A 15484-nucleotide genomic window follows, 5' to 3' on the forward strand; every position below is an offset into this window, starting at 1 on the left:
TGTTTTCCTGGTGTCCTTTTGCAAGTACAGCCGCCGTGGCTGGTGGTGAAGGAGAAGAGCACGGGAAAGGCCATCACATTCACCAGTAGGAGTGGTGAAGTGCCTTGCTGTGCAGTCACTCATGTCCCAGAACGGGTTTTTCCTTTGGCTTTGAGGTCTCTGGCCACTGCTGCAAGCCCTGTGGCTGTTAGTCACCAGGCCAATCCTTCATCATTCTTCTGTTTGAAAACGAAGGAAATTAAAACCCACAGCTGTGGGGAAACCCCCAAGGGAAAATCTGCTTTGATGGCAGAGAGGCCTGTGGAAATTCTGAAGGAAGGGTTTCACAGAAAGAAGTGTTCAGTGCTGCAGAAGTCAAAGCATGAAATCTGGGGATTTCAGCAAGTTCTGAAACAATTATTTTATGCTCCAGTGTTTGTATTTATTAGACTAGTAATAAACTTGTGCTTTTGTGATTAAAGGGTGAAACACTATTCCCTTCTGACAAGCATTTTAATGTTGGCCTTCATTTTAGATGCTGATATTTAGTGCTGAAATCGTGACCTCCAATAGGCAAGTGTTTCTGTTAGAATTCAATCAGATCTACAGCAAAACCTTACAATTTGTATAATAGATTTGTAAATTGTGTGCATTTGTTAATGTTTGTTGTTTGTTTCAGCGTCCTTCATTTAGCAATTATCCACCTTCATACTAAGCTGGTGAAAGACCTCTTGGAAGTGATGGCTGATTTGAATTACAATGACATCATTAACATGAGAAACGACCTTTATCAGGTACTCAGTTGTGATGGTATAAGTACTGTGAATTGTTCAGCCAGTAAAAAAGAAATTGCAGGATTTACTGTCTGTCCTCTTTTATATGTTGGAATAAGCCCAGATCAGACTGCAGTACAAATAAGCTTAAGGTATAAGGTGGTGGAGGAGCAAAAGCATGTTTTCAGCAGTTTAGTTTATATCTTCCCTTGATGTTAACAAAAATGTCTCCATGGGTTAACTGTAAAACAGGACAAAGATAGAAAATTCTTCAGTTTGTCTTCGTTATTTGGCTTCTGTGGTATTAAACCAGTGGTGACGATCACAGAGCGTGCCAACTCTTGGCTCTTTTGGCCTTTCTAACATAGGATAACTTGGGATTGTGAGTCAGTTGCTGCGTCATCAGTTTTCTGTAAGCATGGGGAAGCTGTACAAACTCTGCCCTTCTTATAGCCCAGATGGTATTTGTGCCCATCACATGAGCACCAGGATTTCCCGTTCATTTCTAGATTCACATTATAGCAAAACAAACAAAAATTAAAAAAGCCCATCCTTGTGTCTTTTACCTAGCAGGAAAACTGCCAGTTCTGTCTTCTCAGAGCCTTGGGTGACATGGTCTAGGGTGAGATGTCGCTGCCCATGGCAGGGGGGTTAGAACTAGGTGATCTTTATGTCCTTTCCCACCCAGACCATTCTGTGATTCTATAATTCAGCCTCCTCTGTGACAGTCTGAGGTGTTTTTTGTTTTTTTTTTTAGCTCAGAAAAGCTTTAAAAAGAGCTGTGGAACCCTGCCTGGCAACAAATATCTTTTCAAACATGTGTGCCATTTGGTTGTCCCAAAGGTAACCAGCTGAACGTTACACAGCAGTAAAATAACATCCCTGTCATTTCTTTCATTGTGAACAGTAAAGGAAGGTTTTTATTCTACACAGATAGTCCCAGAGGGTTTAACTTTTTTGTTCCCTTTTGCATTTCATTGTTACATTCATATAAAGCAAGTTAGGGGAGGCTGATGAAAGCAAGCAGGAGATTCTGAATTGAATCCTGTGCCCCCTATTAAACAGAAACAGGACACAAAGCTGTGTCACACAAGAAATAAATCTCTACCTACCAGGACCTCTGCAGCTATTCCTGCCTTTCTACATAAAACCTTAAGGCAGCGGTGGGAGGGAATGCAGGCTTGGGCTGGAATTTTCATTCTCTGCAGACATTCTGGAAGCTGAGTCATACACATACCTCTTAGATTCGGTAATTAGTTGCAGATACATTGACATCTATTGACAAACAGAAGCTCAATACAGAGCTGGAATGAGTCTCTTTTTTATAGTCTTCTGTTAATATAAAGATAACAATATGGAATCTTGTGCAATTTTTAGATGGTTTTAGTGTTGGAAAGGTGATTTCCAAAACCTGACTGGAATGCTTACTGTTTAAATGCATACATTTCTGAGTATGTTCTGCATCACGCTGTTCACTGGCAGGGCTGCCGAGGATGCAGTATACAATCAACCTTTGGAAATACTTGAAACCTCTTGGCTCAAGAGCTGCTGTGTCTGTGCAAAAATGCAGACCGTGCAAATGGAATTAGCTAGCTGGACAGGCGCCACGTAAATGCAGTTGTTCTGCACTTTGACACATGCACAGAACAGCAGGATTTTCTTCTTTTCTGTGCAGTCATTTTAAGGGATAAGGAAAATCTAAGCCCATGACTGCAAGCCTCCTGTTCAGGAGTAAAATTAGATAGCAGTTCAGTGCCAAAGGCAAATTTGAGCAGGCCCTGGAAAGTGTGCGTGCTCCCTCTGTGGCATGAACTTGGCTATGGGGCAGCTAGAAGCAGGGTTGCAGTGTCTGGGGGCACAGGGATTACCTCACTTCCCAAGTGCCTTGCACTGCAATGCTCAAACAGCCAGGTCAGTGCCCTGGCTTACAGAGTAGGCAACATCTGTGTCCCTCCCAAAGTCCAACTGCTGACACTGGCAAAGCAGCTCTTATTTCTAGTAAGTAGAAACACTATTTGTAGTGTGCAGTAGAAAAACATACACCTGCTCCAGCTTTTCATTTCTGTTAGCTTTGAAGTAGGGTAACATCTTCTCACACTAGGAACTTTTATGGGTTTAAGAGATTTCTGTAGAAGTGATGTAGCTGTTGCTTATCTTCTCATGGCTTGCTTCTGTCACTTCTAGACCCCCTTGCACCTGGCAGTAATCACAAAGCAGGCAGAGGTGGTAGAAGACTTGCTGAAGGCTGGAGCAGATGTCAGCCTTCTGGATCGCCACGGTAATTCTGTCTTACATTTAGCTGCTGCTGAAGGAGACGACAAGATTTTGAGTCTACTCCTCAAGCATAAGAAGATGTCTACAATGGTCGACCTTTCCAGTGGTGAAGGTATGAAAATATAGTGGCTTTATTTTACACATAACTACCAGACAAGCACTCCTCAGTTCATCATAGAACACAGAATGGTTTGGGTTGGAAGGGACTTTAAATATCATCCAGTTCCAACCCCCCTGCCACAGGCAGGGACACCTTCCACTAGACCAGGTTGCTCAAAGCCTCATCCAACCTGGCTTTGAACACTGCCAGGGATGGGGCCAACACAGCTTCTGGCCAACACAGTGTCTCTACACAGGTAGATGCAGACCTTGGAAATAACATCCTTCCCCATTCTGCATGCTGTCCTTGACTTTTATATGCCTGCAGTAGTCACAGATGAGAGAACACAGACATGTAGGTTTTCTGATTATACATAAGGATTGGTAATGGCCATGTGACACAGTATGGATTTTAATGTTATTACTGTATATTCTCTTTAATCTCGCAAAACATCAAGAACTGTGTTCTTCCTGAGTACCCTATGCAACCACTGCTTTAAAAAAAAAAAAAAATCCCTCCAGAAGTAATGTTTCCTCTTCATCTCTAGTAAATAAAATCCCCTCAAACATAATTTCTGGACCTCTGTTGAGTTTCATATCTAGTTCTTGGTGACCATACAGAACTAGAGCCTATAAACTAACCACAAAGACACAATTCTCCTATTTTTCAATGGCATCAGTCATTTGAACGTAGTACTCCTGCACTAGTATGTTGTAAAGTGTCTGACCTAAAAAAGTCATTATGGGATTCACAAAACTGCGTAAAGTTCCTCAGAGGAGTTTTTTGGTTGGTTGATTGGGTTGGCTTTTGTTTTAAACACAAGGCACTGTTATTCTTTTGGGGGGCTGGTGCAGATAATCTTGAGGTGATAGGGCTGCGTGACCTTACAGGAGGATGACAGGAAAAAATACCAGTGATTCCCCAGACTAGCAGAGATGTTCAGTAGCAGTGGGGCTGGTGCAGGATACCTGCTGGTTTAGTACCATGCAGATTTTCTTTTTAAAGCTACTCTCCTTTGAGACAAAGAGATGCTGTAGGTGAGCTCTTTAGTTCCTGCTTTCTGTTCCACCTTGTGTTCTGCTGATTATATTTTTTTCATGCGTGGCTTTGGCTTGCCATCAGTAACACAACTAGTACCAATTTATACACAAAGAATGTGTTTATTAACGCCATCTTTTAGCAGGCAAAGTCTGTCACTTCTGCTCAGTTAACTACAGTAACTGTCACTCATTTTATAGCTGTCACAGTGTGGCCACCTCAAAACTCATTGCTCTGACATTTCTCTATTTTTTAAAATACTAATGCATGTGATGGATGGGGTTTGTTTTGTGCAGGTCTGAGTGCAGTTCACATGGTGGTGATGGCAAATAGCATGTCCTGCCTCAAACAGCTGATTGCTGCTGGAGTTAATATCAATGCTCAGGAACAAAAATCAGGACGAACTGCATTGCATTTAGCTGTCGAACAAGAGAACATCCCCTTGGCAGGTTGCCTTTTGCTTGAGGTAAGGGCAGAATTTCTTTTTCCCACATCTTTTCACTTACATACTTAAAAACTCTTGAAAATCCTTAAGTGCTTCAGAGGAACAGAAGTAAGGGGGGTTTCCTGTTGACTTGATTACTTAAATTGGTGTAATGGCAAAACTATTGCTAATGTTACTCGTTACTACCTGTTCAGCTCTGCTGGTGAATCTTTTGTCAAAGTTGTGGAATGTAGTTTGTGACCCTGACCTGAGCACATATGCTACATTTAGTGTGCACTGAGTAATCCCAGCAACCCGTGAAACTGCTTGTGAACAACTGCTTCATCTGTGTGAAGTGGAACGTGGATACAGGAGTGCATAGAGGGATAGTTGTGTATGCCTATGAATATTTTTCTCATCTCTGAAACACCTTGATCATAGCATGCTTAATTCTACACACCCACAGCTGGCTGTGGTAGCTTTCCTCAGTACCCATGTGTGACTGTGCCTCCAGCCTACCTGCTGTCATAAGGAGCAACAGGAATTCTGTGCACACCAGTTCACGCTCCACACACCGTGGGTAATCAGGTGGCATGCGGTGAAGAGTGGCTTTTATCTGCCTGAGCTATTTGGATTTCTGTGCTGTGCCTCCTGCTGGAGCACACCATCTGTTCCTGAATGCAGACAATTGGAGTTACTTTCTATTTCCTTTTCAGACAACGATGAGTTTTTACTCAAACAGGCGTGGAATGGTACTTGCCTGCACAGTAGCAGTGCATGAGTCTCTGCAGCTGTATTGTACAGACATGTGACACTTTTCTTTCTGTCATTCAATAAAAATTCAGGGTGATGCAGATGTGGACAGCACTACATATGATGGAACAACTCCTCTTCACATAGCAGCTGGAAGGGGCTCTACAAAATTGGCAGCAGTTCTCAAAGCAGCAGGTATGAAAATAGATTTTTGCTGGAGAGTTCTCTTTCACAGTGACAATTCAGGTTAGAAGGCTGCAAGCAGATAAGAATGTGCCCCTGAACTTTTAATGAGCAGGAGAAATGAGATGTTAAAGCCTGAAGGTTTGTTTTTCCGCAGGGAAGTCCTACTTTCAGGTGCTGTGCTACTCTGTAGCACCATCTAACGGCTAAAAAGGCAAATAATTTTAGTCAAGAAAAATACTTTGGCACTCTTGGAAGCTTTTTCAGTGTTTCTTTTGTAGTTTTTTATAGCTGTAGCAGCAAAGAAGAGACCCTGTTACACAGTTGGGATAAGTGTTGGGCTTCTTTAAAAACAAAAAGTAGGTCACTGAAAGACAAGCTCGTTTGTGTCTCCTATTTCATATCACTGTGGAAGAGTTAGGTTTGAGTATTTATTGAAATTGTATTTCAGTTGTATTTAGACCTGATTTTTCTCCTTTGAAACAGAAATCCAGCCTTTCATTGCTCTGGCTGTGTGCTTGGTCTTTGTAATATCCACATTTTCCCTGACACTATAAAAAGAAGCACCACAGCACTGCTTCATCACGTACATGCTATGCTCAGTGTGAGCCAGGAATGAGCCTCAGTCAGTTGATAGAATCGCAGCTCAGTTATTGGGACCTAACATGTGTCGTGTTTTCCCTCTTTACAATGGAGAGTAGCTTTATACAGAGATGTGACAGCATTTAACTTTAGTTGATAAAAAAATTAGCTAAATTAGCCAATTTGCCATTCGGAGCTTAAGTACATATTTTAAATATTGTTGGAAAGCAACTTGAAGCCTTCTCTTAGGAATTCTTTTGCACACTTGTTTTCCAGGTGCAGATCCTCACATTGAGAACTTTGAGCCATTGTTTTATCTAGATGACATGAAAGATGATGAGGATGATGATGAAGGGATTGTGCCTGGAACAACACCACTGGATATGGCGGCCAACTCTGAGGTACGTGATCTGTTATTTTAATAGTAAACAGTAGCTCTCTCAGCTAATTCCTTTCACTGCATACACAGTTATTTCACAGTGGTGACAAGCTACTAATTTGCCATCAGAATTTAAACTAATTCAACCACAAACTCCCTACATGAAATAGCATTGGAAGGAAGCTCCACTTAACAGACTACTTGAACAGGAGTGACCAGGCACTTCTTGAAATAGCTGCACTACCACCTTTAATATGGAAAAGTATTTAGCTGGTTGGGCAGCTTGTGTTTGAAGGCCCATGTGCAGAGATGCTCTCTAGTGGGTTTCTTTGCTGCATGTTGAGCATTCTTCAGAATTGCAGACTTTATGTGCAGAGAAAATACACTCTTCTGTCCTACCCAAATAGTTGATTAGGCTGCATGGCCCATGCTTTAGTAGCTGATTATGTCCACTTGGTTTGGTATGAGTGTAAGGTACAAGCAGTCAAGCATTTCTGATCATTGTGCTGGGGAGTGGTACTAGTATTAGGTGAAAATCTAGGCTTTGTTTTAAATTACTAGTTGCAGACAGGTAATAACTCCTCAAATAGCCACTGCTCCTGCTGATTATTTACTGCAAAGACTTCCTCTGTATCTTGAAAACAGTTGCCAGATGACATACGGCAAGGGCGATTAACTTCTCAAGACTTCTCCCTCAAGCTTTGCACAGGTCTTCTACAGTATCTTTAGTCATATTGTTCCTGAGGCAGAAAAAACTGCCCGTTTACAGATGGAATTAGGACTTTTTACTGAGACTTGTCAAGATACTGGACACTAACTAGGTTTCTTTATTCTTTTAGGTGTATGACATATTAAATGGCAAACCCTATGAGTCAGCAGTGGTTTCAGAGGATTTACTGATGCAAGGTAACATCTATAAAGACGACTGACAGTATACCTCTAGTAACTTAGTACTGAAAGTGTACTTGCAGAAGACATTGCCCTGCCATAGCTTGTAACTGAAACAGGGAGGGAGAAGAGGTACCCTCTCACCCCTCATTCATAGAATGAATGACACAAAGGAGTACGTTTTCAGTATTACTTTAGTAAACACTGGGATTGATAGACACTAAAGTACTGTTTAATTTGGCTTTGTTTTTACTTAGAAATGGAATAGTGCATGATTTGTATAAATAATAAACTAACATATTTCTCTGTCCCCCAGGGCATTTGAGAGACCTGAAAGAAAGCTCGAAGATGCAACTTTACAAACTATTGGAATTACCTGATCCAAACAAAAACTGGTCCACTCTAGCACAAAAACTGGGTCTTGGCATACTTAATAATGCCTTCAGGTTGAGCCCTTCCCCATCGAAAACTCTGCTCGATAACTATGAGGTAATGTGGCTAGAACAAGTTCTAAAGAACTCAGACATGTCGAGAATGTTGTCTTCCTGCATGGTGAAACAGTGCAGTCCTTCAGCTTTACCAGCCTGGCTGATGGTAAACATCTGGTATCTTCTCTCTTAGGTTTCTGGTGGCACAATTCAGGAGTTGATTGCTGCTTTGAGACAGATGGATCACACAGAAGCCATTGAAATCATTCAGAAAGCACTATCCAGGTCACAAAGCTCATCACACCTGGAGGACAATACAGCAAAAGCTCCTCTCTTATCATCGCCACCCACCTTTGCAAAAGGAGAGACAGGTAAAATTGACCCTGAAACTTTATTTAAAATGCATTTTATTCAGTTCTCCCACCTCGCCTTGGGCTGTCCATACATCAAGAGTTTCCTACACACAGTGCCCCCGCTGCTTCTCTGTTTCAGAAATATTTTACTGCAGCACAACTTGCTCATCACAGATATTTGCTAAGGCCTAGAGGAGAGGGGGAAAATGGACCATTTGAATCAGTAGCCCTGCATTACAGTACTGATTATACTGCCTCCCTTTTCTAAAACCAGACGTCTGCCATTTACTGATGATAAATCAGTATGTAATGTCCTTGGATGTACTGGGGATAAGTTTCAAAAGATAAACTAGTCAATGATCTCCCAGGCCTGACATGCTGGTGTCCAACTTCCTCCTCAGAGCAGGGCCAGTATTACATTACATGAGGTCACCCATGTCTTGTCCCATTGAGTTTTGAGCATCTTCAGTTGTGGAGGTCCTCTATTAACAGAAAAGCAGAGGTTGTGAGAAGGCAGTAAGTCATCAGGGAGGTTCAGTCGCTGCCTGGCCAATAGCCTTTGTCTCCCCTGTTCAAACACTGGTAGTGCTGCCAGCACCCTAATGTGGAAACTTATACCCTATGTGCAAATTCTGTAAATATTTCTAGAAAGAAAAAAGAAACACCACAGTAAGTCCATCCTGGTTTAACATTTCCAGTTTACACCCTATAGAAAACCGTTCAGTCAAGAATGAACCTTCACACCTATCCAAAAATGTGCTTGTACACATATTGCCTCTTTAGATTAATCTTGAAGGGTAAGAGAGGTTCTGCTGCTTTGCAACATGAATGGATTGCATCACGTCACTTACTTATTTTAAGATGGTTGTTTAGAAAACTAATACTGAACTCTAATGTGATGACCACTGTCCTACTCACACTTGAGCCCACATCGTACCTTCAGCTCGGATACTGTCCTGCAGTCAGGCACTCCTTTTGTGGATCTTGCACAGAAGACAGCTGCTGCTGACTTCTTCATATTTCAGGCTCACTTAATAAATGAAAATTGCTCAAGTATTTGTCTCAAAAAGAAATCTGTAACTGAAATAACATGAGAATATTTTAGGAGCCTCATCCTGGGGCTGTACACTTGTACAGTCTTTGAATCTGAGAATTTTTCTCCCTACTACTACCGCACTCAGGCAGAGTCCTTACTAGTGTGGTGACAGCACTAGAATCAGGAGAGCACCAGGCTTCTCGCCCCATCCAGGCTGCAGCTGCATTCAGTCTCTGCCAGCAGTGCATCACATTACGTGTTTTGGTCAAGTGAAAATGTTCAGCACAGGTTTTCAGATTCTAGTATCCTATAGAAGAGCTTTAACCCTATTGGTTTACATTCCTTAGGCTTTTCTGAAAGCAACGTTAATGAAGCAACACACATGATAATATATTTCCCTCTTCTCTCTCCCTCAGGCGAGCTCTACAACAGCAAATTTCAAGACAGTGAAAGTGTGTGTGACAGTGGTGTGGAGACCTCCTTCCGCAAACTGAGCTTTACTTATTCGGACTCTCTGAGCAGCAAGTCATCAGTAGCACTTAGCAAAATGACCCTGGGTCATGGACATGAAAGTTCAATGCAAAGCAATTACATAGCCAACTAGCAATATTCAATTAGCAATATGCAGTTACGGGACATTTACATCGGTGTCATCCTGGCCAGAGGGAAGTGAACTGACAACCAAAAGTGCACTGGAGGAACCACACACAAACCTGAACCAACAGCAACTTCAACTCCGAGCCAGTGCATACTTCCTCAAGTACATCTAAATTGTATTCATTTACACACCATATACAGTAACTAGGGCTCTACTGCCGCATTAATACACAGGACTGGACACTGTGAATGACTATCTGAGCTTTTCTGGCTTGTGAGGATTTTCCTTTATAGGTGAAAGTCACTCCTTGTTAGTGCATAATACCAGCTCAATAAGAAGAGGTAAGGCACACAGAGCAATCAAAGGGTGCAGTTTCTAACTGCACTCGTCATAGTTTTTGCAGCAGAGTTGCATGAAAAAAGCGCATAAAATAGCTGGCGAAGAAAAATTATTACTTTAATCACAACAATGACAACCTGGAGAGAAAAGATAATCCTAAAAAAAATAATCTTGTATATTTCAAATAATGTATTTAAACCTAACTTTGGTGCCTCTTATTCAAAACATTTTGCAAGTTTGGCATTTTCCTATTGTAAATAGTTTTTTTTATATCTCTTCCTTTAAAAAAGAAAAAGTGTGCTTTTTAAATGCTTATTTTTATTTTACTTTTATAATAAAACCCCAAAATGAATTCTCTTGTTTACCTTGCTGTCATTTTTACATAGCTATCAAGTGGAATTACAGATTTATCGTTTCAGGTTTCGGCACTGATACAAGGATCGTGCTGATTTCCAAGTACTGCCATACATAAAGGCTCACAAGCCACCTCTCTTAACACTTAAGTATCTTCTATGGTGGAAGAACAGGAGAATCAGCTACTGCTGAGCAGCTGTGCTTTGGAACTAAAGCCCGTGACTCATGGTCTCTTTTAGTTCTCATCATTTCAGCAGCAGAGAATCATCTATGCTGAAACCATCTATTTAACATCCCAGCAAAACTCTGATGAGACAGTTCTTTGGGCTACCTAGAAACTCCTCTATTTCTGAGCAGTATTTCTTCTTGTTTCATGTTAATTCTGAGATAGATAGTGAGTGTAACTTACAGATGTTGGCCTTACTAAGGATGCAGAACAGGTATCTGATTTCAGGATGAAAAAGCAAAGAGCAGTATCATACCGTGGTCACTCACTTGCAGGCAGTTTTCTTGGCTCATAGATGGAGATTCACAGTGTTGTTCTTGGCCTTGCCTAGGCTTCAGTAACTTGGGCGTCACTCCTGAGAAAATAAATCAAGAGAAACTTTGAGAATTGTTAAGAGCAGTAGTTGTTGTAATGAAAAAAGATCCTTGTGAAATGATTTTATATCCAGCTGGATTAGTGAGTATGTTGCTTACTTCCAGAGAAACAAGATTCATTATAGTAAAAATGCCACTTTCTTTCAGTTGCTGTATGCATAACCTACACATGCAGTGTTAAAGGCTTTTGTTCAATTAATGTAGTTGTCCAGTGTTCTCTTTGCATTCCAGCTGTAACAGAAAAAGGCAAAGCGTCTCATATTCTGGGGATGGAGGAGCCTTTTGTGCCCTGGCAGAGCTGCTGTCCAAGTTAAATGCACCTGCTGCCACAGAATTTCCAGCACAATGAAGGGGCTGGCAGAGACTTACTGAGGTTTCTACAATCCTGCAGGTAACCAGGACATCCCTGGCTGCTGATTCATACCTTTTAGCCTTATTTCTGAGCAGCTCTGCTTTTAAACCACCAAAAGACACCTGGGTCTGTATTTCCTTAAGCACTTCATGACCAAATGCTGCATAATAGCTATTCATCAGGTTAGTGATCATGCACTAAACAGCAGGACATCTCCCTAGGCTCTGGGTATTCAAGGGCTATAAATGGCAGTTTGGCAGCTTCTTTCCCTGCAGCATTTCAGTTTCAGTCTATTTAACAAAAGAGGCTTTGGGCCCTTTACTCCCCCACCCCTGCCTTTGTTTAGAAATAGGAAAATATTAACTTAAACGTATTCTCACCAATTCAAACAAACAGGAACACTACATTTTTACAGTTGAGTCACATAATAGGACAACTTTTCCCATCTGCTTTTACCCTTAGCACTTAAGTATGTGTTGCAGGCATGACACACAGTTTGTCAGAACTAGGCGAGAGTAGAACACACCAGCTAGTGTAGGAGGCTACAGAAAGTGGCACAACATCTAGTAGGAGACATTGTTCGCTGGCAGTGTTCAAGGCTAGGCTGGATGAGGCTTTGAGCAACCAGGTCTAGTGGAAGGGGTCTCTACCCATGGCAGGAACATTGAAATTAGATAAAGTCCCTTGCAACCCAGACCGTTCTGTGATTCTTGTGCAGTCTTCATTTGTCAGCACAAACCTAGGGGAGAGCCTAGTGTTTACCTCAGACAGCCCAATGAAAAGAAAATGCTAAAACACAAAGGTTTATTCTTTCTGCTTTATCTTTCTTCTTATTAGTAGGTGGTCATCCTGTAGAGGGCATGCTAATTCCTGTCCTGATGGCACCTCAGAGGTCAGTCTCCTTGCAGGTACAAGATGAAGGCAGTATATAGAGGCACCAAGCTTAGCAAGAGAAAGTGTAAGTGATGCAGAGAAGTCCTGGCAGAAACATTTAAAGCACATGTATTCTTCCTAACAGGTAATTGTCAAGATACATTTACATGCCTCAGCATCATATCTGCGCCAGACACAGATTTATCCATACACCTCCTTGCCCAGAAAGGAAGGTGCCATTACTATTTCACAAGTGTGATGGAATAAACTAAAAATATAGCCCTGCAGGAACCCAGAAATTTGCTGCCTGAGAGCTCCTGTCTATACCTGGCTTACAGAGAGAAACCTCTCTCACTTAACCTGCTAAAGAGAAAGTAGTAATGGTGTAACTCAGCCTTATGTTTTCGTTCAGCACAGTAAGCTAGCATGTGGACCTTGCTACACCTTGTAGCACAGGGTATTGTCCTTCTCTATTCCATATTACCTCTAGGGGAACAAAACTAAGAAGGGTATTATTCACTGAGTTCTCAAAAGTCAGGAATAAGTTGGGTTGTTTTTTTTTCCTGGAATGTAGCGAGGTGTAACCTTTGGGTACCCTCAGTCAAGTTTAGTATTAAATTTTAAATTAATTACAGAGATGACCAAAATCTGAAATAATTCCAAACTTAATCCGCACTTGCAGTAATTGGAACTTGCCACATTAATTTGCTACTTTACTCCACTAATAAACACCAGAAACTTGTGGAATGTAGCAAAATTAAGTTGTAACAACGGAAAACTACAGGTTTTCTCTTCATCTGATGTAAAAAGGATTATTCAGAAAGTTAAACTGCCCTTGACCTTAGGTTGGCTGCCACAGCTGAAAGTTTTTGGTGTCATCTTGGGATGTATTTACAAAGTTGGAAATCTGTGTGGTACTGGGATGTTCTAGGCAGCATTCTGAGATTTTGTGGACTGCAGGAAGGATAAGAATCTTACCTGCATCTTCTCTCCCTTTTCTGAGCAACTAAAATGCTGTTTTCCTACATTAAAGGAAAACCACCAACTCTCCTCGCTCCCTCTAAGTGATTGGAACAGTGATGCCCATTCATTAGCTCAGGGTGCAATGGTCAATACTCACCCATCAGCCACAGCTCTCCTGGAGTGCACAATCAGCTCTTAGAGCAGCTCTGGAGTAACTGCCAAAGGCGCAGACCAAACTTTTTCTGGCTTCAAAAGATTCCTACTGCTACAAGCAAAAGACAGCACAAGTTAATTACCAAGGAGTTGCTTTTCTGTAGTCAAGAGTTTTAGGAAGCAGTCTGATGCCCTGCCTAGAGCTAGGCTGTAGTATGTATGTTATTTAAAGCCTGTACAGGTTCCCCCCATGGACTCATTTAAGTGCAGCTATAGCAATTTTTCAGCCATCCATTTGCCCTTACTATTTTCACAATACAGAAGAGCACTAGGAGGTCAGCGAACTTCATGACACACTGCAAGGGCAAACACTTGTGACTGACTTAACATCAGTTAACCTGTGGCCTACAGCAGCATGTGCCAACATTCCAGTTGAGTCAGCACACACGTGTTCATGCACACGCATAGTAGTATTCATACCTGCTGGGCTAGCTAAGACAAACATGTTTATCAGGAAGATGGGAGCATCATGAATGCCTTACTTCTCTTCAGATGTGCAATCACCTCAGTATCTTCTTAAGTATCCCAGTCAATAAATTCTACATTTGGCACAGTACAAACCAAAACCCATGGCCAGAGCACTTGCAGAGGGGTAGCAGATGCATACTTCAATAATCAAAACTGACATTTACTGGTCTTTACTAACTGCCTCTACTTCCTACAGTAAAATGGCCTTCTCTCAGTGTTGGCAGGCACAAAACCAAGTAATTTTAAGGTTCTATATTCTTCACTTAAGCTTTGGTTTTCCACCCTAATTAAAGTAAAACTGGGGCTTTCATTTCATGATCTTGTAACATCTGACTGGAAAGCAGAGTTATGTAAACCCAATTCTTTGAATGGAACATGTCCTTAAGCATTCAAACCACAAGTTCCTGGATGACTCAATTTACCCCCTCAAAGGGTAAGAGAGAAAACTGCAATTCTGGCACCATAAAGGCTGGCTTGTAAGCTACAAAACTCAACTGTCCTTGACTGAGAATAAGAAATGTGCTGGCCTGTTCCTCTGCACTCAGCACTGCTACAGGTCACTGAAGTGGTCTCTGCTACACATCTCCAAAGCCAAGAGGGGACTAGTAGAAGTAAAAGTACTGAAGAAAGATGTGCCTCTAAGGCAGAAAAACTGTTCAGGCCCCAAGGTATGCAAACAGCAGGTAACAACAAAGACTGGCAAAGAGCTAACAATATTTAAGAGAGGAACTTAAGATACATTCACATGCTGCTTCTTTCCTGGAAAAGATGTAGTAGAACTTGGAAAAGCTTCCAAGGAAGTGCTCAAGCAAACTGGAACAAAATAAATCTTTGCTGTGTGGCAGAAGGTACCAACAAAGACATGCTCTCTAAAGCTCAAAATGGTCTTTGTGGGTCCTGAAGGGGTTCAGAGCCAGTATCTGTCAGAGACCAGTTTTAGGACAACAAATTAGACAATGCCATACAAATTGCAAAACCTATTCTCGAGTTCTGTTCTGGAAGGGCATTTGTCATGGCTCCTGCCAAGGGGAACTCTGACTGTTGCTTTTGCCATCTAGGAGAACAGCCCAGAGAGAGTTCAGACACAAACTGAGGCCTGTCAGCACAAGCAAACCCAGTGGTCCATTGAACAAAACATTGCAAGGCTGCATCCTGAAAGAATACTGATGAGACCATTCCCCTCTACAGTTGTAACCAATAACTTAATGACACTGAGGATAAACACCATGACACTTACCAGATGCTCTTCCCAATGCTCCTGCTGCTGATCACCAGCCCGTCAGATACAAAATGGCAATACAGGTGCTGCTGAGTGGCCAGGCCACAACAGTCAGATGGCTATGGACGGATGTGTCCATAGAGGCAATAGTATTCTGAAGATTCTTTACTGTTGCATTCCTATCTTTGCCCTGATCTGAGGTAAAGGCAGAATAATGTAACCAAATATAGCACGCACAGCAGGCAATGGCAAAAGTACCAAGGGAAAATAGTTAACTGAGGTACATGCTACAGCCACTGCTGCATGTGGGAGAAT

The 15484-nt window shown here is 41.8% G+C and overlaps 1 protein-coding gene and 1 long non-coding RNA gene across 4 annotated transcripts in view; one reads left to right on the forward strand and one right to left on the reverse strand.

Moving 5' to 3' along the window:
• The window catches only part of NFKB1 (nuclear factor kappa B subunit 1), a 64673-nt gene extending 54194 nt beyond the window's left edge, over positions 1-10479 (forward strand). For both annotated transcript variants that reach the window (XM_057417967.1, XM_057417965.1), the window contains exons 16-24: positions 659-773; positions 2937-3138; positions 4461-4630; positions 5434-5536; positions 6383-6507; positions 7325-7391; positions 7690-7862; positions 7995-8172; positions 9607-10479. In XM_057417967.1, the coding sequence (XP_057273950.1) occupies positions 659-773; positions 2937-3138; positions 4461-4630; positions 5434-5536; positions 6383-6507; positions 7325-7391; positions 7690-7862; positions 7995-8172; positions 9607-9794 (1321 nt within the window). In that variant the 3' untranslated portion in view covers positions 9795-10479. The remainder of the gene's footprint in view (positions 1-658; positions 774-2936; positions 3139-4460; positions 4631-5433; positions 5537-6382; positions 6508-7324; positions 7392-7689; positions 7863-7994; positions 8173-9606) is intronic.
• LOC130603884 (uncharacterized) lies at positions 8863-15476 on the reverse strand. Of its 2 annotated transcripts, none has more exons than XR_008973312.1 (3): positions 13427-14685; positions 10891-11062; positions 8863-9228 (listed from the first exon to the last, which is right to left on the reverse strand). It is a non-coding gene; the product is annotated as an uncharacterized LOC130603884 (long non-coding RNA). The 2 variants fall into 2 exon arrangements; XR_008973311.1 differs by lacking the exon at positions 8863-9228 and adding an exon at positions 15188-15476 and having other exon boundaries at positions 10562-11062; positions 13427-13534.
• Between the last annotated feature and the right edge of the window lie 8 nt (positions 15477-15484).

This window comes from Pezoporus wallicus, unplaced genomic scaffold (assembly GCF_028554395.1).
Source record: "Pezoporus wallicus isolate ANWC-B61680 ecotype Strahan unplaced genomic scaffold, APGP_CSIRO_Pwel_v1 contig_6999, whole genome shotgun sequence".
In the NCBI taxonomy this organism is placed as follows: Eukaryota; Metazoa; Chordata; class Aves; order Psittaciformes; family Psittacidae; genus Pezoporus; species Pezoporus wallicus.